This window comes from Primulina tabacum, chromosome 7 (genome assembly GCF_025594145.1).
Source record: "Primulina tabacum isolate GXHZ01 chromosome 7, ASM2559414v2, whole genome shotgun sequence".
Taxonomy (NCBI): domain Eukaryota; kingdom Viridiplantae; phylum Streptophyta; class Magnoliopsida; order Lamiales; family Gesneriaceae; genus Primulina; species Primulina tabacum.
In genome coordinates this window covers 35397878-35417093 of record NC_134556.1, presented here as the reverse complement: position 1 = coordinate 35417093, position 19216 = coordinate 35397878, and the positions used below count along the sequence as shown (strand labels likewise).

At 34.4% G+C, this 19216-nt stretch overlaps 2 protein-coding genes across 3 annotated transcripts; one reads left to right on the top strand and one right to left on the bottom strand.

Moving 5' to 3' along the window:
* The first annotated feature begins 4283 nt into the window (after window positions 1-4283).
* On the top strand, window positions 4284-6952 carry LOC142551484 (uncharacterized). Its single transcript, XM_075660749.1, has 5 exons — window positions 4284-4480; window positions 5709-6026; window positions 6105-6187; window positions 6289-6370; window positions 6716-6952. Exons 1-5 carry the CDS (start codon window positions 4439-4441, stop codon window positions 6767-6769), a joined length of 579 nt encoding a protein of 192 aa, XP_075516864.1. The 5' UTR covers window positions 4284-4438; the 3' UTR covers window positions 6770-6952.
* An 818-nt stretch (window positions 6953-7770) lies between these two features.
* On the bottom strand, window positions 7771-18860 carry LOC142551483 (uncharacterized). 2 transcript variants are annotated; one of them, XR_012821579.1, is made up of 16 exons: window positions 18681-18860; window positions 18525-18571; window positions 16990-17083; window positions 16401-16579; window positions 15169-15219; window positions 13996-14052; window positions 12468-12588; window positions 12091-12157; window positions 11953-11994; window positions 11146-11251; window positions 10932-11042; window positions 9206-9266; window positions 9006-9107; window positions 8891-8937; window positions 8729-8756; window positions 7771-8156 (listed from the first exon to the last, which is right to left on the bottom strand). XR_012821579.1 is itself a non-coding variant. In XM_075660747.1 (16 exons), exons 2-16 carry the CDS (start codon window positions 18540-18542, stop codon window positions 8019-8021), a joined length of 1233 nt encoding a protein of 410 aa, XP_075516862.1. In that variant the 5' UTR covers window positions 18543-18571; window positions 18681-18856; the 3' UTR covers window positions 7771-8018. The 2 variants fall into 2 exon arrangements, 1 of the variants encoding a protein (XP_075516862.1); XM_075660747.1 differs by having other exon boundaries at window positions 9195-9266; window positions 18681-18856.
* Between the last annotated feature and the right edge of the window lie 356 nt (window positions 18861-19216).

The following is a 19216-nucleotide window of genomic DNA, read 5'->3' as shown; positions in this document are numbered from 1 at the left end:
CTACCAATGCTCCCTACTGGATTGCATTATACACATATAAGTCCCATTGAATCAAACATGGTAGTTGATAATTCTTCTATATTAACCAATTGGCATGATCGATTGGGACATCCTGGTTCAACAATGATGCGAAGAATTATAGAAAATACACATGGTCATCCACTGAAAGACCAGAAGATCTTTCAGAATAATAAGTTTCAATGTAAAGCATGTTCTCTTGGAAAACTTATTATAAGACCATCACCAGTCAAAATCCAAACTGAATCACCAATGTTTCTTGAACGTATTCAGGGTGATATTTGTGGACCAATCCATCCACCATGTGGACCATTCAGATACTTTATGGTATTGATTGATGCCTCCAGCAGATGGTCACATGTATGTTTATTATCAACTCGAAATGTTGCATTTGCAAGATTACTTGCTCAAATAATAAAATTGAGGAATCAATTTCCCGATTATACAATCAAGAAAATTAGACTTGATAATGCTGGTGAATTTACTTCCCAAACTTTCAATGATTATTGTATGTCTATGGGAATCATTGTTGAGCATCATGTTGCTCATGTACATACACAGAATGATTGGCTGAATCATTGATTAAACGTCTGCAAATGATTGCTAGACCAATGATTATGAAAACAAAGCTCCCTATTTCTATATGGGGACATGCAATTTTACACGCTGCTTTCATTAATTCGCATCAGACCAAGTGCATATCATAAATACTCCCCATTGCAGCTTGCATTTGGTAAAGAACCAGACATTTCTTATCTGAGAATTTTTGGATGTATGGTGTATGTGCCTATTGCACCACCGCAACGAACGAAAATGGGACCTCAAAGAAAGGTTGAAATTTATATCGGTTATGATAGTCCATCAATCATTCGATATCTTGAACCTCAGACAGGCGACGTGTTCACGGCACGTTTTGCTGATTGTCATTTTAATGAGGAAATCTTCCCAATGTTAGGGGGAGAACAGAAACATACCGAAAAGGAAATTACATGGTATGTATCATCATTGTTACATCTGGATCCAAGAACAAAACAATGTGAAAAAGATGTACAACAAATTGTACACTTGCAAAGAATAGCAAATGAAATACCAGATGCATTTGCAGACACAAAAGGGATAATTAAATCATATATACATGCTGCAAATGCCCCTGCTCGAATTGAAATTCCAAAGAAACAAATGGAAGATACTCATGATGTCATTAAACGCCTGAAGGGTGGAAGGCCAGTCGGTTCCAAGGATAAAAATCCTCGAAAAAGAAAATTCATAGAGAAACACGATGATCACAAAATAAAGAATGACGTTTCTGAATAAACACATGATGATCACAAAATAGAGAATGATGTTCCTGAAGAAACACATGATGATGAAAATGTTCTGTCAGAACCACAAACTGACAAGAATCATGAAATCTCTATCAATTATATTAATACTGAAAAAATATGGAACCGAAAAGATATAGATGAAATTGATGATATATTTTCTTATAATGTGGCAATCGACATCATAAATGATAACGAAGATCATGAACCAAAATCTTTTGGTGAATGTAAAAATCGGCAGGATTGGATAAAATGGAAAGATGCCATCCAGGTTGAATTAAATTCGCTAAATAAACGTAATATTTTTCGGACCTATAGTCCTTACACCTGAAGGTGTAAAACCTGTTGGATACAAATGGGTTTTTATTCGAAAGCGAAATGAGAAAAATGAAATAGTAAGATATAAAGCTCGACTTGTTGCACAAGGTTTTTCTCAAAGGCCTGGAATTGATTATGAAGAAACGTATTCATCCTGTGATGGATGCAATTACGTTTCGGTATTTGATTAGCTTGGCGGTATCTGAAAATTTAGAAATGCGTCTTATGGATGTTGTTACAGCTTAGTTATATGGATCACTTGATAGTAATATATATATGAAAATCCCTGAAGGATTTAAGATGCCTGAAGCACAAAGTTCAAAACCCAGGGAATGTTATTCTGTGAAATTACAAAGATCATTATATGGGTTAAAGCAATCAGGTCGAATGTGGTATAATCGACTAAGTGATCACTTGATGAAAAAGGGATATGTAAATAATTCAATATGCCCTTGTGTTTTCATTAAGAAAACAACATCCGGATGCGTAATTATTGCTGTATATGTTGATGATTTAAACATTATTGGAACGAATAAAGAAATTCAAGAAGTTGTGTCATACTTGAAGGAAGAATTTGAAATGAAGGATCTTGGAAAAACCAAGTATTGTCTGGGTTTACAAATTGAACAAAAAGAATGTGGAATGTTTGTTCACCAGACAAATTATACAGAAAAGATCCTTAAACGTTTTAATATGGATAAAGCAAATCCTTTAAGTACTCCAATGGTTGTTAGATCATTAAACATAGAAAAGGATCCATTCCGTCCATGTGAAGATGATGAAGATATTCTTGGTCCAGAAGTACCATATCTAAGTGCCATCGGTGCCCTTATGTACCTTACAAATTGTACAAGGCCTGATATATCTTTTGCCGTGAATCTGTTGGCAAGATTTAGCACATATCCAACAAAGAGACACTGGAACGGAATTAAACATATATTCCGTTATCTACGAGGAACGACAGACTTGAGATTTTTGTATTCAAAAGATGCTAATTCAAGTATAATTGGTTATGCTGATGCTGGATACTTATCTGATCCACACAAGGCACGTTCCCAAACTGGATATGTATTTACTCGTGGAGGCACTGCAATATCTTGGCGTTCTCAGAAACAAACTGCTCGTAACAACTTCATCAAATCATGCCGAGATTATTGCACTACATGAAGCAAGTCGTGAATGTGTGTGGTTAAAATCAATGACCCAACATATCCAAATTTCATGCGGATTATCATCTGATGAGAAGCCTGTGATACTATATGAAGATAATGCTGCATGTGTTCTCAAATGAAAGAAGGATACATAAAAAACGACAGAACTAAACATATTCCTCCTAAGTTCTTCGCATTCACCAAGGAGCTTGAGAAGAATAGATGTATTGATGTTCGTCACATTCAATCAAGTGAAAACTCATCAGATCTCTTCACAAAGGCACTTCTTACGTCAATATTCAGAAAACACATATATAATATTGAGATGCGCAATCTACGAAATTTGTGAAGAATTGTTCATGTCAACATCAGGGAGAGTTTACGTGACTGCACTCTTTTTTCCTTACTATGGTTTTTATCCAAATGGGTTTTTTCAAGTAAGGTTTTTAACGAGGCAGTACAAAAACACGTAATGAAGACATCATCGTATCATGATCATCATCACAAGGGGGAGTATTGGAAAATAATATTTAAAATGTGTGTATTGAATATTTGAATGTTGAATATTTGAATGTTGAAAATAAGAGTTGTAAATATTGAAAATTAGTGTGTGATGATGTAGGTAATGATGTATTTTATTTTTGGATTATTTGTAAAGATTTCCTATAAATAGATCTCTCATTTGTGAAGAAAATCACAATTGAGTAGAGAGAAAATATTATAAAGTGTGTAGTTTGGTAAATTTTGAGAGTTTGAGATTTTTACTTTTTACCATAAATTTTTACTTTTTCACAACAGTATATATATAAAAAAATTATATAATAGACCTTAGAATATTTGAATTATATCCTAGAGCAAGTCCACATACGTCGATAAATTATTTTCTTGAAACCAATAATATTTGAAATTCATTTATATTCCATATATATTTTATTTTATATGTGAAATATATTGTATGCAATATAAAATATATTGTCAACATCTTCCTATTTTTATTATCCGAGTTTCTATCTGAAAAATATACATGTGATATTTTTACTATGTAAGAAGTACAATGTAATCGATTCAAGATTTATTTAGAATATCATACCAATAACTGAAGTTAATTGTCTATATAATAATAATAATAATAAAAATAATAATAATAAAAAAAGGCCAAGTGTAACTATTATGTAAAAAATTTACTTAATAATATAGTGTATATTATTCTACAAAATAATATTTTCTTGAGTCCATAAATTTCTCACCATTTTCAAACATGTTAATAAAATCCAAAGTTTTATTATTTTTTTCAGACGAATTTTCAATACGAAAACTTTTGTTAAGTCATCTCACGATTAATTTTGTCAGATAAATTTTCAAATAACTTAATTAGAAAAAAATTACTGTATTAAAAATATTATTTTTTATGATAATTATAAATCAAATTGATCCGAATATAAAACTCAAATTCGTTCAGAAGACCAACTCATTAATAAAATAGGAATAATTTTGTGAATTAAAAATCGTTCCTTGTAGCCGGGCCTTATCCATTTGAGCCCAAAACTTATCTCTTCAATTTCCACTCTATCTTGGGCCTCTGGCAACGAAGCTTAACCAGACCACCGATTCTCCGCCGCCGTAATATCAATGGCCGAAGCTGATGCCTCTAGTCCCCGATCCTTGGCTGAGGTGGTTCTTTGCTCTCCATTTTTCTTATTTTATGTGCTCTTTTTTGTATATTTTTATCGTGTTTTTATTTTGTGTTTCGGAATTTATCTATGTACATTGAAATTTATATACCAGCTCTGAGTTTCGATTTAAGCTAGATCCTGTTGTTTCGAAGATTTATTAGGTGTTTAGGTATTTTTTTCAGTGATAGGATGGTTTGGTTGGAGGGGGAACGTGATCGAATTGGGGCATGGGCGATCAGCTTAGGTGAGCTTAGTGGCTGTTGACGATACTGGAAAAGATTCGAATTTCACGTGTTTACGTAGATTAATTAAGTCCATTTGGTGAAAAACCTCGATCTCGAACTTCACTGGATGCAAAAATGGGAACAAAATTTTGTTTATGAATAATGGCTGGTATTTGCTCGTCTAATTCAAATTCCAAACACAGTGTGATTAAACCACTCGATCTTTTTTCCTTAGGTTTTTTTGCACCTAAGTGCCAAATACTTTTCAAGTATATAGGGGCTGTGAATACAAAAGTACACTTTTTTCTTACAATCTAGTGGTTTTCGAAATGCAATTTGGGCAAAAGCCCTTTGTTTTTTGTTAGCTTTAGTTCTAAAATCCGAGGACTTTTGGGTTTTTTGTAAAAGTAAGTTCTAATGGGGATCCTATTGCAACTTGCCGCTGAATTTTGCAAATTATGCAAGGCCCATCCGGGAAAGGGTGGAATTTAATTAAATTAATTTACTGAAATAGTGTTGAGAAAGCAAAACATGAAGAACGAGGTTATAAATAAATAATTGGTGGCAACAAATGTGTGAGAATTCAGAATTAAGAAAAGTGATGCAGTCAGTTAAGAATTTCACATTGCTACCTGATAGCTGGCTTCTGACTTGCTCTTGGAGTTAATATTGATTATGAAACGCTACCACAGTGTGGAACCTAGTAGAATTTCCTGAAGTTTTGTTCATCACTTCTGTAGCCTTATTTCTTTAGGCATTTGTTTTTTGACTTAAAAGGCATGCCATTGATATAGTTTGGGGTTTTTTTCTAACTCATTTGTGAACATTGAATAATCTTGTTGTTTGTGGATGCTGGTGTTAAATGCAAATGTTAATGATGAGAAAATAGTAAACTATCTGAAGTAAATATGGTAAACCCTGGAGATGCTTTATTCTGCTTTCATTGTATGGATTATACCTTAATCTATAATGACGTACTCTATCTGATTCTTTGGACGATAGCAATATTTATTAAAGGAGAAAGAACAGAAACCAGAAATGGCTGCAAAAGCTGGAGGAGGATCTGAGGTCAATCACATGATAGAAGCTCCTGCTGAGGAAACTGTTCAGAAAAATGAGGAAGCCCCGGCTGTTGTTGATAGTGAAGACTCTCCTGCTGCTGCTGAAGAGGGTGGTGAAGCCTCTGCAGGAGAAAGTACGGAATCCAGTCCTGCAAGTGAAACTAATGATGATGCCAATGCAGCCAATGAAGAAAGCAATGACAGTCCCGGATCTGACAACTCGGTCGATCAAGAAGCCGAAGAGACTCCAGAGATCAGGGTACGGCTCGAGCGACCTCAATCTTCTGTGTATTGGTTCACCCGTATCTCTCTTCTCATTTTACACTTGGATTTGCAGATCGAGACTGCACCAGCAGACTTTCGTTTCCCGACAACAAATCAAACCAGGCACTGCTTCACTAGATATGTTGAGTATCATAGGTGAAAGTTTGTAGCTTACCTTTCTTCTTCAATTGTGATTGTGATAATTCACAAGCCTTTTCTGCACAATGGTGCGTAATCTCGATCGTTTTACATGCCAGGTGTGTTGCTGCTAAAGGTGAAGGTGCTCCAGAGTGCGACAAGTTTGCCAAATACTATCGCTCCCTTTGTCCCGGTGAATGGGTACGTTTATCATCTATCTCAAAGTGCATGCAAACAGAATTGACTTTATTTCTTCCACCTGTATGTTGACGACAATGCCTTTATCAATATCTAATCTGAGCTAATAAAAGGATGGGGGACTTGGGAGCAGAGGGACTATGGAGTGTTTGCCAAAGTAGGAAGATGGTTTCAAACAAATACATCCCTCGATTATTTATTATGAGAAATGACCTTGTGAAAATTAGTTTCATGTTAAAGGGTAGTAAAATTCGGGTTTTCTTAGCCCCTTGGGTAATTTCTGCCAAATTGCTCCATTGTTTCTTCCTTTCTTTAGCTTTAAACTTTGTTGGGTCATTTTGGTTGCAGATTGATAGATGGAATGAGCAAAGGGAAAATGGCACTTTTCCAGGTCCTCTGTAAATAGAGCCCGCTGATTACGTTCCTTCGAATGCTTTCTTTCACATAGAGTTTTTTCTTTGAAGCAGCTAAAAATAAATATTGTGGCTTGTCTTTTTGGAGCAATTCAAGCACAAACTGTATCGCGGCATCCCTATAAACCAGATCGTTCTCTTGCAAATTTAGAGATGATATTTCGTCCTTTTATGCATTGCCTTTTGTTCTATTTTGTTATATTATAATTATTTATATAACATCCTTTGCGATACACTTCATGATGTTGTAACATCTCTTGTGATATATCTCACCACATCTGAAATCGTTAAATCTTTAATATATCAAGTTGGAAAAAAAAATAACGTCCTATATCGAAGCTTTCGATCAACCAACCGTAATCCGTAATGTATTATGTGTCAACTGAAGCACGTGGGGGTTTTTGTCTAGCAAACTGTCCATTTATGGCCTGCTTCTGTACTATATCCTTAAGTGTAAGGACATGATAATAACTACTTAGAGAGGACATCAAATTTTTCTTCTAATTTTACACTTATATGATACTAATATTACACTTTTGTTTTTTGTTTTTTCTTCAATTTCAACCCACAATCTTCCAATTTTATTCTTATATGATATTAATATTATATTTTTGTTTTTTTTTTTCAATTTCAACACACTTTTATTTTTATTTTTTTTATTTCAACAATTCAAATATCAATTTAGTCCCTCCATAATTTGTCAAATTTCACTTTAATCTATCGATGATAAAAAAGATTGTACACATGCATCAAGTGTGCAGAATAACTAGTGGTTAGAATATTTTCTTAACGAAGAAAAACTGGAAATTTAAAAAGGTTTGAACAAATTTTACATAAATGAAGCAATGTAGCTTATTTGAATTAATTTAACCATATAATTTGTATCAAGGGAGAAAAAGGAAGAAAAATAAACGCCAGAAAAATATTCCACTGGTGAGGATATAAAATAATGAAGCAACATTATTTGCGAAAAAGCACATAACAAGAGTCTATAAAAACATGATTCATTTTTCTTTTAAAAAAAACACGATTCATTTTACAACTCAAGTGGAGTTCCACCATATTGACTCACATCCGGAAACCTTTTAGGTTTTTTCCATTTTCCTTTGAAAATCTAGCCCAATCCTTTTATCATTTGTGGATGAGTATATGAAAAAATCTAACACCAAAACTACATCACACAGTTTCCTATCTCTAAGAGTCCATTTAGATATCTAAATCTCTTAAAGGGTCATTTTCTAAATCCTAGCAGAGCAGGTTTGCATACTTACGCACAAAACATCGGATGACAGGAATGGAGCACAGCATGACTGTATGTCAATCCCGGCAACCTCCATGGCATTGCAAACCCATTGAGGAACGTCTCCTTTTGGGAACTACAAAATCAGCACACAAAACACTCAGAGAACTTGGAACATGTTCCAACATAATATATTCTAACATAATACGAAAATTAAAAGAGTGGAAGCAGCTCCTGCCATCAGTGTTATTGCAAGAACGCCATGGCATATTTTAAGGGAAAACAGAACATAAAAAGAGGGAAAGGAGGAAAACTATTCAACTAAAAAGGTTATTTAACCCCCAATTTCCTTCTGAAATCTCAAAGCTTTATATTATCAAGAGATTAGAGGGAACAAGTCTTCACAGGGTCTGACATTGATCCCACAAATCTGAGCGAAAATGGGTTCCGCGAAAACCACTTGCTGTGAAAACTCAATAATACACAACATATATAAAAGGATAAAGAACATGTGTATTTCGTACACATATACGAAAGAAAACTTATCCTCGCCATTTGAAATGAAAATAAAGCAAAGGAAAATATATGAAGTGCCATCACATACCACGGACCAAAATCAGAATAGTTGTTGGCAAAGAAAAAAAAGCTTTAATTCAAGATACTTAATGTGTGCAATGATGTATAAGAGAGCATTCTTGGAAAAGGTACCATTTGGAGCAGAAACTCGCGAACAAACCTAAGAAAAAACGGAGAAAATTGAGGATAGTCTTCGTGAATAACAAAAGAAGCAAAACCAAACACTTCAACTGAAATGTGTTGATCGTAGCATTTAACGAGATTAAAATTTAATTAAAAAATTTGTAAACATACTCTGGAAACCGCCCTTCAATGATTGATGCATGTAAATTTCTGCTAAGCTGCAACAATGATGTAACAGTTTGTAAATCTAAAGAGAGTAGCAAAACAATAACAGATGGATTAGTACCTTCATCATGTAAAATAAATTGTGGTAAGATAGAAGTTGAGAGCCCATAGCATCTTTAGTGACAAGGCAATGAATGTATGCCCTCGAGTAACTTTTGCACACCTGCCGAAACAATTGGAAAATAAAGAATAATAAGAAAATTCGATGAGCACAACTCTACTTTAACTTCAAAACTATCGAACACCATACCATGCACTCACACGTACTATCAATCGGACGAGTATCATCAGCCATTGCTTTGTTCTTTAGTTTTAAAACTCCCTGAATGAAAATACAGGTACCGTTCAATCACACCGACAAGGAAACATATGTATCACACAATTGTGAATTGACTTCAATGTTTATAGGCCCAGAGTACAGCTTCTAATGTTACAGCTCATAAAACAATTAAACAGTGCAGTAAATGGCCTTCAACCAACAATCGCAAGCAAACATTTGTTTCCAAATCAATAAGAAACCATGTCAGTGCATTAAGAGCACAGATTTTTCTTGCTAAGTGAACAAAGCTATGGCTAATGAGGTGCCAGGTTCACTGCATAGTGTGGACTCTGGAGATGACATTCTGGGAAGACACGAGGGCGCAAGTGAGTTACCTCACGTTAATACGAATTTTTATTTTGATATGTAACGAACTTATGGAACTAAATTCTTATCATTTTTAATTTGGAATTGATTGTATAATCTCGGAAACCACGAGATTCCCCGCTAAAATTAGTAGGTAGGTGATAGAATCATACTTTAGCCATCATTTAGAGAAACATTGAACTAGTATGTCTTGAGCGTTTATTTTGTAGCAATATAAACTATTGAAAAAGAAATGCGAAAGCAGGAAAGTCAAATTCAGAGAACTACAAATTATGCTCTGTTGCCAAGAAAGGTCAAAGGAGATGTACATATTGAAGAAAAAGTGGATACGTTAAGAGCAAATCTGTGCGTGCATTGAACCATGTATCCATTTGTAGTCAATAGATAGTTTATAAATAAATCTCATACATTTTGTTGGTTGCAGGGAGTTGACTAAAATTTTGGGTAACAGGGCAGGTTCTAATTCAGATGTGTATTCACGCATATACCAAACGTGACAGCAGGAAAAGGCAGTGGCACAGCCATGAACAGCTGCAGATATCGTTTTACTGTGTGTAAGGGTGTAAAAGTGTGTGAGAGAGTGGCGTCTGCTCTGTTATGTGCTAGTGCTGGTGAGGTAGTAGATACATAGAGGTGGTACAACTGGTTTAAGTAGTTGAAAATTGCAATGATGCCACCGTTATGAGGGTCAGTGTGAAAATGTCGTGACGTGTTGTGCATGTGATTGATAAGTCCGAGTGTTGGTTATCAGGTTTTCAAGTTAAACATCTACAATTGCGTATACTTCTATTTCAAGCACAATCAACCTCGTTCATGGGGGATTACGTACAATACAAAAATCTAATGCAATCAGGAAAGTTAAGAAAGCTATGAGGTACTTCCATAATTTTTGTTGCACCTGTTAGATTTTTAGTCGTCTTGGTCAAATTGGTAAGATTGGAACAAAGAGATGCAGGAAAGTTGTTCCCAGACATTCTCATAATATTCCACATTTTGCATACAATGCTAACAGCTTGAGATCCAAACCCATCTAAACTTTTACCATGTCCATTTAGCAATTATTTTAACATCATGATTGACGAATAAAAGTCACGGGTTTACATTTAGAAGCAAGAGATGTAGAAAAGTTTTCTCCAGGCCCCAGGGATTCTAATAATATTCCGCATTTGGCATACAATGCTCACAATTTGAAATCCAAACTCGTGTAAATCTTTTGTGCATGTCCACATGGAAATTATTTTAACATCAGAATTGACAAATAAAAGTCAAGTGTTTAATGATGTGCAAATATATAAGTAAATAAAATAATCTATCAAGATTTTCAAAAGCAAGAATGGACACCTCAGGCACAAGAGCAGTTCCAAAGCGAGCAGTACGTGTTGGATAGACACAATCATACATGTCAGCACCTAAAGCACTGCAAACTACAATATCAAGAGGATAGCCAACACCCTGAAAGTGACCAAGATAATACGATGAATCATAATTGGAACAGATCCAAAAGGTGAAAACTACAATGTGGATGCAGCTACTTCATTGTTGAAGTAATTTATACCATCACGTATCGTGGTTTATCCTCAGGTAAAGTAGCTGTGCACTGAGCAACAACACGCCAAAATGAATCTTTATCTTCACCTCCTGCAAGGCCGCCAATAGCATAGCTGTCAAAAGAAAAAAATAGTTATTTTAAGACATTTATTGTTGAGGAAGGGCACTGAGAGCATTGTTCTTTCATATTGAGCAGTGATTTCACAGCTAAATCTAAATAACAATTAACAAAAAATCCAATGTCAGAAAACATATCAATTCCTTTTAGTAAGTGTAGAGCATTAGTGGCAGCGGGGTCATAGAAGCAGGGGAGGTGGATGGAAATGCATCATTGTAGACTTGTGGATACAAGATACATCTCTGGCAAGTGGTGATCAATCTTTATTTATTTTTGGTTGTACTCTGAATGATAACTGAGGTAAGTTAGAGTAGTTACGGCCTTCAAAGCAAAAATATGTATCTAGAAATCTTGGGACAGACCCTTGCAAACCGACAATTTTTTCATTCATTAAAATTCAACAATTTTCAAAAGATGTGGATTTGAATCCACCCACATACTAACCACTCCACATAGAATCTACAATTAAAACAAAAGGTACTTTGTTACTAGATTTTCACAATTGGATCATTCACTTGGTTGAGGAGATGCATAAAAAGGATAGGTTGAGATTCTTTTGTTGTCAGCAAAATTTTGAATTAAAAGGAGCCAAATTAACCCAAATCCTTTCACCAACAAATCACAAATGGAGGCTAAAATTACCTAAATTTTATGCAAGACAACTGTTAACATAATTATTGCAAAGTAAAGACATACCCAGGCAAATTACGCTCCACTAAACCTTTGACACATATATCCCTGTCAGCAATAAATTGCACCTGTTAACAAATGATTTTAAGCACAAAACAAGAAGTACCAGATAAATTAATAGGAAAAAAAGAAGTACAATCTAACCTTAATACTGGATCTAAGCCACCTTGCACAATGCCAAATAAATTCTGGTCATGTGGTCTCTTGTGAGCTGTATATGACATTAATAATGTCAATCACGAGGTGTAGATCACTTCCTAGATGGGAAAGAGAGCAATGAACATATATTAACTCAAAGTTCTCCTTTTCTTTCATTTTTCACTCAGTCCTTTGCCGAGGAAAAATAGCAAAGCAGAACCACTGAGAATGGAATAAAAGTTTACAGCATCAAGGTCATATTTACATTTGCATTCAGTCGCTATATTGCTGGAAGGCAATGTTATACTACAGCAAAACACAATATAATACATTCAAGTACGTAATTCTTAAGCTATCAAAATAAGCACTACGGGACCAATGACCTGCTATACACCTATCAATCCAACGAAGAGTGCGATACATAGCCTCTTCAATGCGTGGACCAGTGATTGTGGTTCTCACAACATCATCAAGAGCCATAATAATATCAGCTCCAATTCTGTTCTGCAACACAATAGAGAAACAGCTGAGTCATGAAGAAATCACGGAGCCACCCAACAATATCACAGAAAATTTCGAGTAAATATTGATATGTTACGCCCATGATTATAACGTGAGTAATAAAAGAAACCGGTATGATAACAAATACAACAGAGAAGATTAATTGTAAGATATAATGTGTATTCGATGATATATAAAGCAATATAAACCAACAGTTTCCTCTGTACAAGTGCATTTCCACACTTTCCCTAGCCAAAGCTAGTAAACACTTTACAATGAAAATAAAAGAATGACCCAACATTCCCCCTATCCACGTTTTTATTCACTCCCCTTTCTCTAGATTCTTCCCCCATTCCCACGTTACCCCTTCTCTTGTTTCTTCAAATGTACACATTTTTAATCATGGGCTTCTCATTGTTACTACTTGGGCCCCCATCTACTTGGTCCGTAACATGATAACACTGTTCTTATAATAATCTTTAACATGATTAGTCTTGAAAGCGATCAAGGGTACACAAAGGCCTTGTTTGAATGATCACGTCGTTGAACAAGTAAATACTTCACAAAGGATACAAAAATGACTTCATTTGATCTTCCCCAGTTTGGTTCTTGATTTATATTCAATCAGATTGGAAAAAATTTAAGGTCTCATGTACAGCCATTTGAAAGAATTCAAATGTCCGAAAGCAATGTCAGCAAGAATAGATTTACCTGGTGTTTCTTCTACTTTCATTCATTTTTCAGTAATTTAAATCTCTCTTTAGCTCCTAAAATAACCTATTATATCCAGTTTGAGATCTTTGATATCTAACCTCTACTGTCCAAGATCATTGAGAAACAGATCAACTTGATTGCTTCCTTTCTTGTTCTATGGCATGCAACAGATCAACTAATATTTATTTCATAGAACATGATGGAATAGATTTGCCATCTTGGAACATGAATTTAATTTGTTCCTCAAACTGCACCCTACAAAGGCAGGACTTGCAAGCAAGACTCGGTATGAGTAATAGACTGCGTACCCATTTTCATCCCCGTACATAAATGTGCCAACACAACATATTTGCTAGGTTTCCTTGATGTCATGCAAATGTAGCTGAACAGAACCACCATTTAACCACGGCTAACAAAAACTTAACATTTACCGGGAATTACTAATCATATACATCTAATGAGATAGAAAATTTGTGTGAAATAATGTAATGAGGGTGCTTTCTGAATGTTCTATAAAAATAATGATAATTAATAAGGACCGTGGAAAATAAAGCATCATAAAACAAGCTAACAGTTTGATTCGTGATATTTAATCAAACAGCTATGGTGATTTTTAAAGTACAATCACACCCGCCTGTCAAAACATACAATAAATTAATTGCCACAAGTGAATTCGAAAGTCATGAAGGAAATTACTTGTATTTGTATTGATTCTTCTGGAGTAAGTAGCATAGGTTTCCCATCAACAGGAGACTGTAAAAGGCAAAATAAGTACATATTCAGGCACTAACTATAGACGGTCTTAAAGAGCAAAGTCACTCTCAGCTTCTGATGGTTGAAACTATCAGAGGAGACAAAAACCTGAGTTACTCAACAAAAAACCAGGCCAATCAAAAAATAATAATAAATTACACAAAGACAAAAAAAATATTTTTGATCTTCATTTTCTTACTGCAACACTTGTTTGCGTAAATGTTTTTGGTGTTCATCTTCGTTTCTTTATGTTATCCCTTTCCTATGTATGTATGCATTTGAGGGTTGTGTGGCAGTGATTCAGGTGGTACTTGGATTGAATTTTCCAGGTCATCCAGAGAATATTCAACGGCAAAAAATAAAATTAAGATTATAACAAAAGGAATTAGAACATTGAAACAAGAATTATCCCAGGGATCTCTCTGTAGAAGACAAACAGAATCTCACCTTTAAAGTTGCAAAACTTGCAAGAAAGATTTCTTTATCGATGATCTAAGCCGATGGAAATTATATACTATTTGATATGTCATTTACAAGCAACACTTGGCAAAGACTATGTCGAATCCTTTTTGCACGAGGATTTAACTACAGTAATTGACTCTTGACCCAATTTTCATACAAAAATGGAATGTTAACACAAACAGATCGATAAAATAACACACTTGAAATTTAATGATTTATACATTGCCCTAATTGATTTAGTTTCCATAACACCCTCATGTGCAAGCATCTTCATTAACTATTACATTTTAGGTTCTTTTTCGTGCATTCTTGTTCCAACAAATTTTTGGAAGCCAGATCCATCAGGTAGGGTGAGAGCTATGATGCAACCAGTGCTTGTGGTTCTCCTTTTCCCCCTTATTAAAGCTTGTCAAAAATATGCCTCTGAGAAAGTGTTTTCCAAAATAAAAACAGTAACGAAAATTTATTAGAAAAAGGATAATTTACTTTCCTCTCTCATGCATTGACCAATGGAAAGATACAAACAAAGAATTTTGTGTAACACAGGAATAATTAGTTTCATAAATCTGCAGGTCAACAATCTATTAACTATAACTGTTTGTGAAGACAGAGTAGTGGAATTTTATATGCAACAACTAATAGCTAAAAGAGTACCTGAAATGTGACACCCTTTTCGGTAATGTCAGCCAAATGCAACAAGGATACCTACCAGCATTAAGAAGTGGTCATTTTTCTAGAGCAAATTATCTCTACAATCTATTGGAAGGAAATGAATGAAGTGATCCATAAACAGGATCAGCTAGGATATAAAAAAACAGTTAATTTCATATAAAGGACAATAGAGATCAATTCAACTATAGGAGTGAACAAGTTGATTGAGGGTGATCATGGAAGAACAATAAGCTAGAGAGAGAGAGATCAGAAGAGCCTAACGCGAGCTTGTTGTGCACAATAATAAATAGATCGCGTGAAAGGGTATAAGAAAAGGAAAAAGATAAATACTTTTTACAGAACCAATAGCAATGGTAAGAACTTGTGAGAAATTGCAATTTACCATTAAGTTTTGTATAGATACAAAATATCATGCATCGTATTAAAATAAGAACTCGTTGAGCTGGTAAATTTCAGAACTCGATGCCACGAGTAAAGCTAATTTTATTTAGTGATTTTTTTAGCAACAGTAAGAAGAATGCCTAACTTTCCTTAGGTACCACTAGCATTCGACATAAGTGGATGCCTCAAGAAGACATCGCAAACAAAATGATCTCACTTACAGGAATAAAGGGTTACAAAGTTTTTCGAGCCTGTGTAGCTAAGATTATCTTAAAAATCATAAAAGCTTTTAGATTATAAAACGCTTTAGTAGTTTATAAAATCTTGCATCTTATGTTAAAATTATACTCTCAAAATATTTGAACTAAAAACTATAGGGAATAGAAAATAAAGATCAAGAGAGAAGAGGAACAAATCAAGTCAACATCAGAAACAAAAATTTACATCTAGATAGTTCCTAAACATTTCATAAAATATTTTGAGTAAGTTATAAATTGAGCCAAAATGTTCTTAATTATGTAATGCCATGGAGTGAAATCGGATATCGGAGCTGATCAACCATGAATTGCTTCAATTTGAATGTCATTAAAATCTTTATACTATATAAAATTGCAAAGCAATACTTTAAGTAAATATTGCAGTGAAGACTTGTAAGTTCGAATTAAAAGTTTTAGAAAATCGGTGGAAGATTTTAAGCATCGTGGGATTTGTTTAGTAAGTATTCCAAGAGACACGTGCAAGCACTATTCAAAACAAACTAGGGGGCTGGTGGTTTACCTAAGAAAAGGTCGGGGTAAGGAAATTTATGTAAAATATTAACAGCAACGGGTTACCATTTGAAAGCCACCAGAGTCAGTAAGCAATGCCCTAGGCCAGTTCATAAATTTATGAAGCCCACCCAACTCATCAATGAGCTCAGATGTGGGACGGAGAGCCAAATGGTAAGTGTTTCCAAGAATTATTTGGCATCCAATTTCCTCAAGTTGACTAGTCGTTAACCCTTTAATCGTCCCTGTAAGCAAGAAGATCCAAGTCATCACACAAAAAATTAAAATCCTGCATTTACTAGTAGATGATACTAAAGCGATCAAGAATAATTTAGGCTCCACATAAGACATGGTAATAGTCAGAGCACCCTGTTTGTTTAAAAATGCTGGATGTGGTAAACGTGGAAACTTAGAATACACCATTTCAGAATTTTAGTAAAAAAATTTCACTACAAAGTACAATCCAGGACATAGTACATGATTTAGTGCAACAAGCTTTCTGCATTTAAATAAAAATACAAGAAGGCGTATTATCTTAATCACCAATTGACATATCCATCATTAATATTTTATGGGTGGGAGTGAATTTTTTTAAAAAAAAAACGAACAGCTTCTACAGAGCTACTAAGCTATATATGAATGCAAGATTTCCAACCTTGTGTACCCACAGGCATAAATAAAGGTGTCTGGGAAACAAAGTGAGGAAGTGTCAGCTGAGCTGCACGGGCACGATTGAATCTCCCAAGAATCTAGTACGATAAACATAAGACAGATACCCAAAGTAAGTGAAAATATAAGAAACCAAAAATATAGATGAGACATTTCATATAATCATTCATCTAAGTGATTTGAACTAGAAGTGGCAGATAAAAATGAAAATTTATTGAGAACTAATTGTCATAAAGAACTGTTTTTCCTCTACGGACTAGCTTATTTGATTTTTTCATACAAAACGAATAGTGTTATTGATGAGGTCCTAAAAAACACAAGAAGTCATGGTCAAGCTTAAAGTTTTTTTTGTTTAAAAATATCAAATATTTACTATCTAAAATTTAAAGTTAAATTTATCCAAACAAATTAAAAGTTGGCCTGAAATTTGATTTAAAAACTCGCGCTTTTTCGCGCTTTTTCCTTATTAACCAAAGGGTTGACAGTTTCTTTCACGATTTGCGCACAATCCACAGTTTTTCGTCTTTTTTAAAACACTGGTTAATGACACTATATGTGAAATAGAATAATGGTTATTGACAATATATGTGAAATGTGAAATATGGCACAAGCTCTGTCTTTTTTCCTTGAGTTTGAATAGCTGTAATGTGAAATTAAAGTCTTTAACCTGTTTCTCTCCTTACCCTAATGTATCCATGTTCAGGAGTAGAAGTGAATTTATATTGACAACAAATATTGATAGATTATTATTACAATATCTTCTCATGCAAATGCCACCACAAAAATTGCATGCTCTTTCGCATCCATATATCGATTGCCTATTTGAACTTCCATTGGATTAAAAATCAGGTTAAATTTCTCCTAAAAAAATCATGTTAAATTTGAAATATGCAAATCAAATCAGATTCAGGCCATGGCTGTGTTAACTGTTTATCATCATTTTCAACACATTCTTGTTAATTTTTTAGACGACAAAGAAACAAAGGAGCTTCTGTGAAATAACGCAGAGCGCAGTAAGCTCCAAGTCTTATTAAAAAATTCAACTAGGTTTCACCAGAATAAAGTAGCTAAAGTACCACCACTTTCAAACAAATAAAACACATATAGGTAAAAATCTACAGCTCAATTATTCTTTCACATAACTCATTTGAGGAAAAGGTGTAATAGGTGCTTCTAATGAAAAACATGCGAAATTTTGAGAATATGAAGCCAAAGCGTGGATAATTGATTCCCTGTTTCTTTCATCATAGAGAGAGTGATTTTTATTTTTTATTTTTTGTTAAATCTATTTTGGCAATCAAGGACAAAACCATGTCAGAGATTGTGAGTGCAGCTACCATGCATAATTTACCCACGTTACCCTTTTGATGTACATAATGTTCCTAGTTTCCCCCCACAGCCAAAATGCATGCCGTATTGTTGCTTTAATCTATATTACGACAGCCCAAAGCCAAGAGTTATAGATTAACTGGACTCTCAACAAAACCTGCACACAGAAGTCCTATAAATATTAACAACTACCTCGAAACGAAGAGCCATCTATCACTCTTGTGCCCAGCTAGCTCGAGCTGAAACGTCAAAAAACAACAAAAAAACGATTCCCCGTTCAGAGTTTTTTATCAGAATTGCCGGCGAATAAAATATAAAACTGATGCATATTGGAAGGAAATCAGCTACCCAAGGCCAGTGGAGGAGGAGGAGGAGGCGGCCGAGCGAAGAAGTTGGAGACAGACAGAGCCCTAAATATCTTATTTGCATTCGACTATATATACATACGCGGCAGATAGCGCGCGGGTCGAACTGACCAATGTTCAAAATATAACCGCTTTTGGAATCGGGTTAACGGTTGGCCCAATCCGTATTCAATTAGACCCGATACATCGGAGGCCCGGGCAAAGGCCTCGCCTCGGTTGGTAGAAAAAAATCATCTAGAACATTTTTTGTAATGTTTTTATAATATCATTACGTGTAGATTTTTCATTGGTATGAAAAATTTATCGTAATTATGCAGTTGGAAAAAAAAATGGGTATCTCACAACCAATTTTTAGCGTAGCCAATTATAAAAAAAGTGACGTATAAATATTATTGATGAATTTTTAATTCGAAAATCTTATAAGCTCATATATAAATAAAAATTTTAACATTTTAAAAAATCTCCAATAATATTTATAAAAAATAAACCAATCGTAGAATATATTTGGTTTTCGTTTTT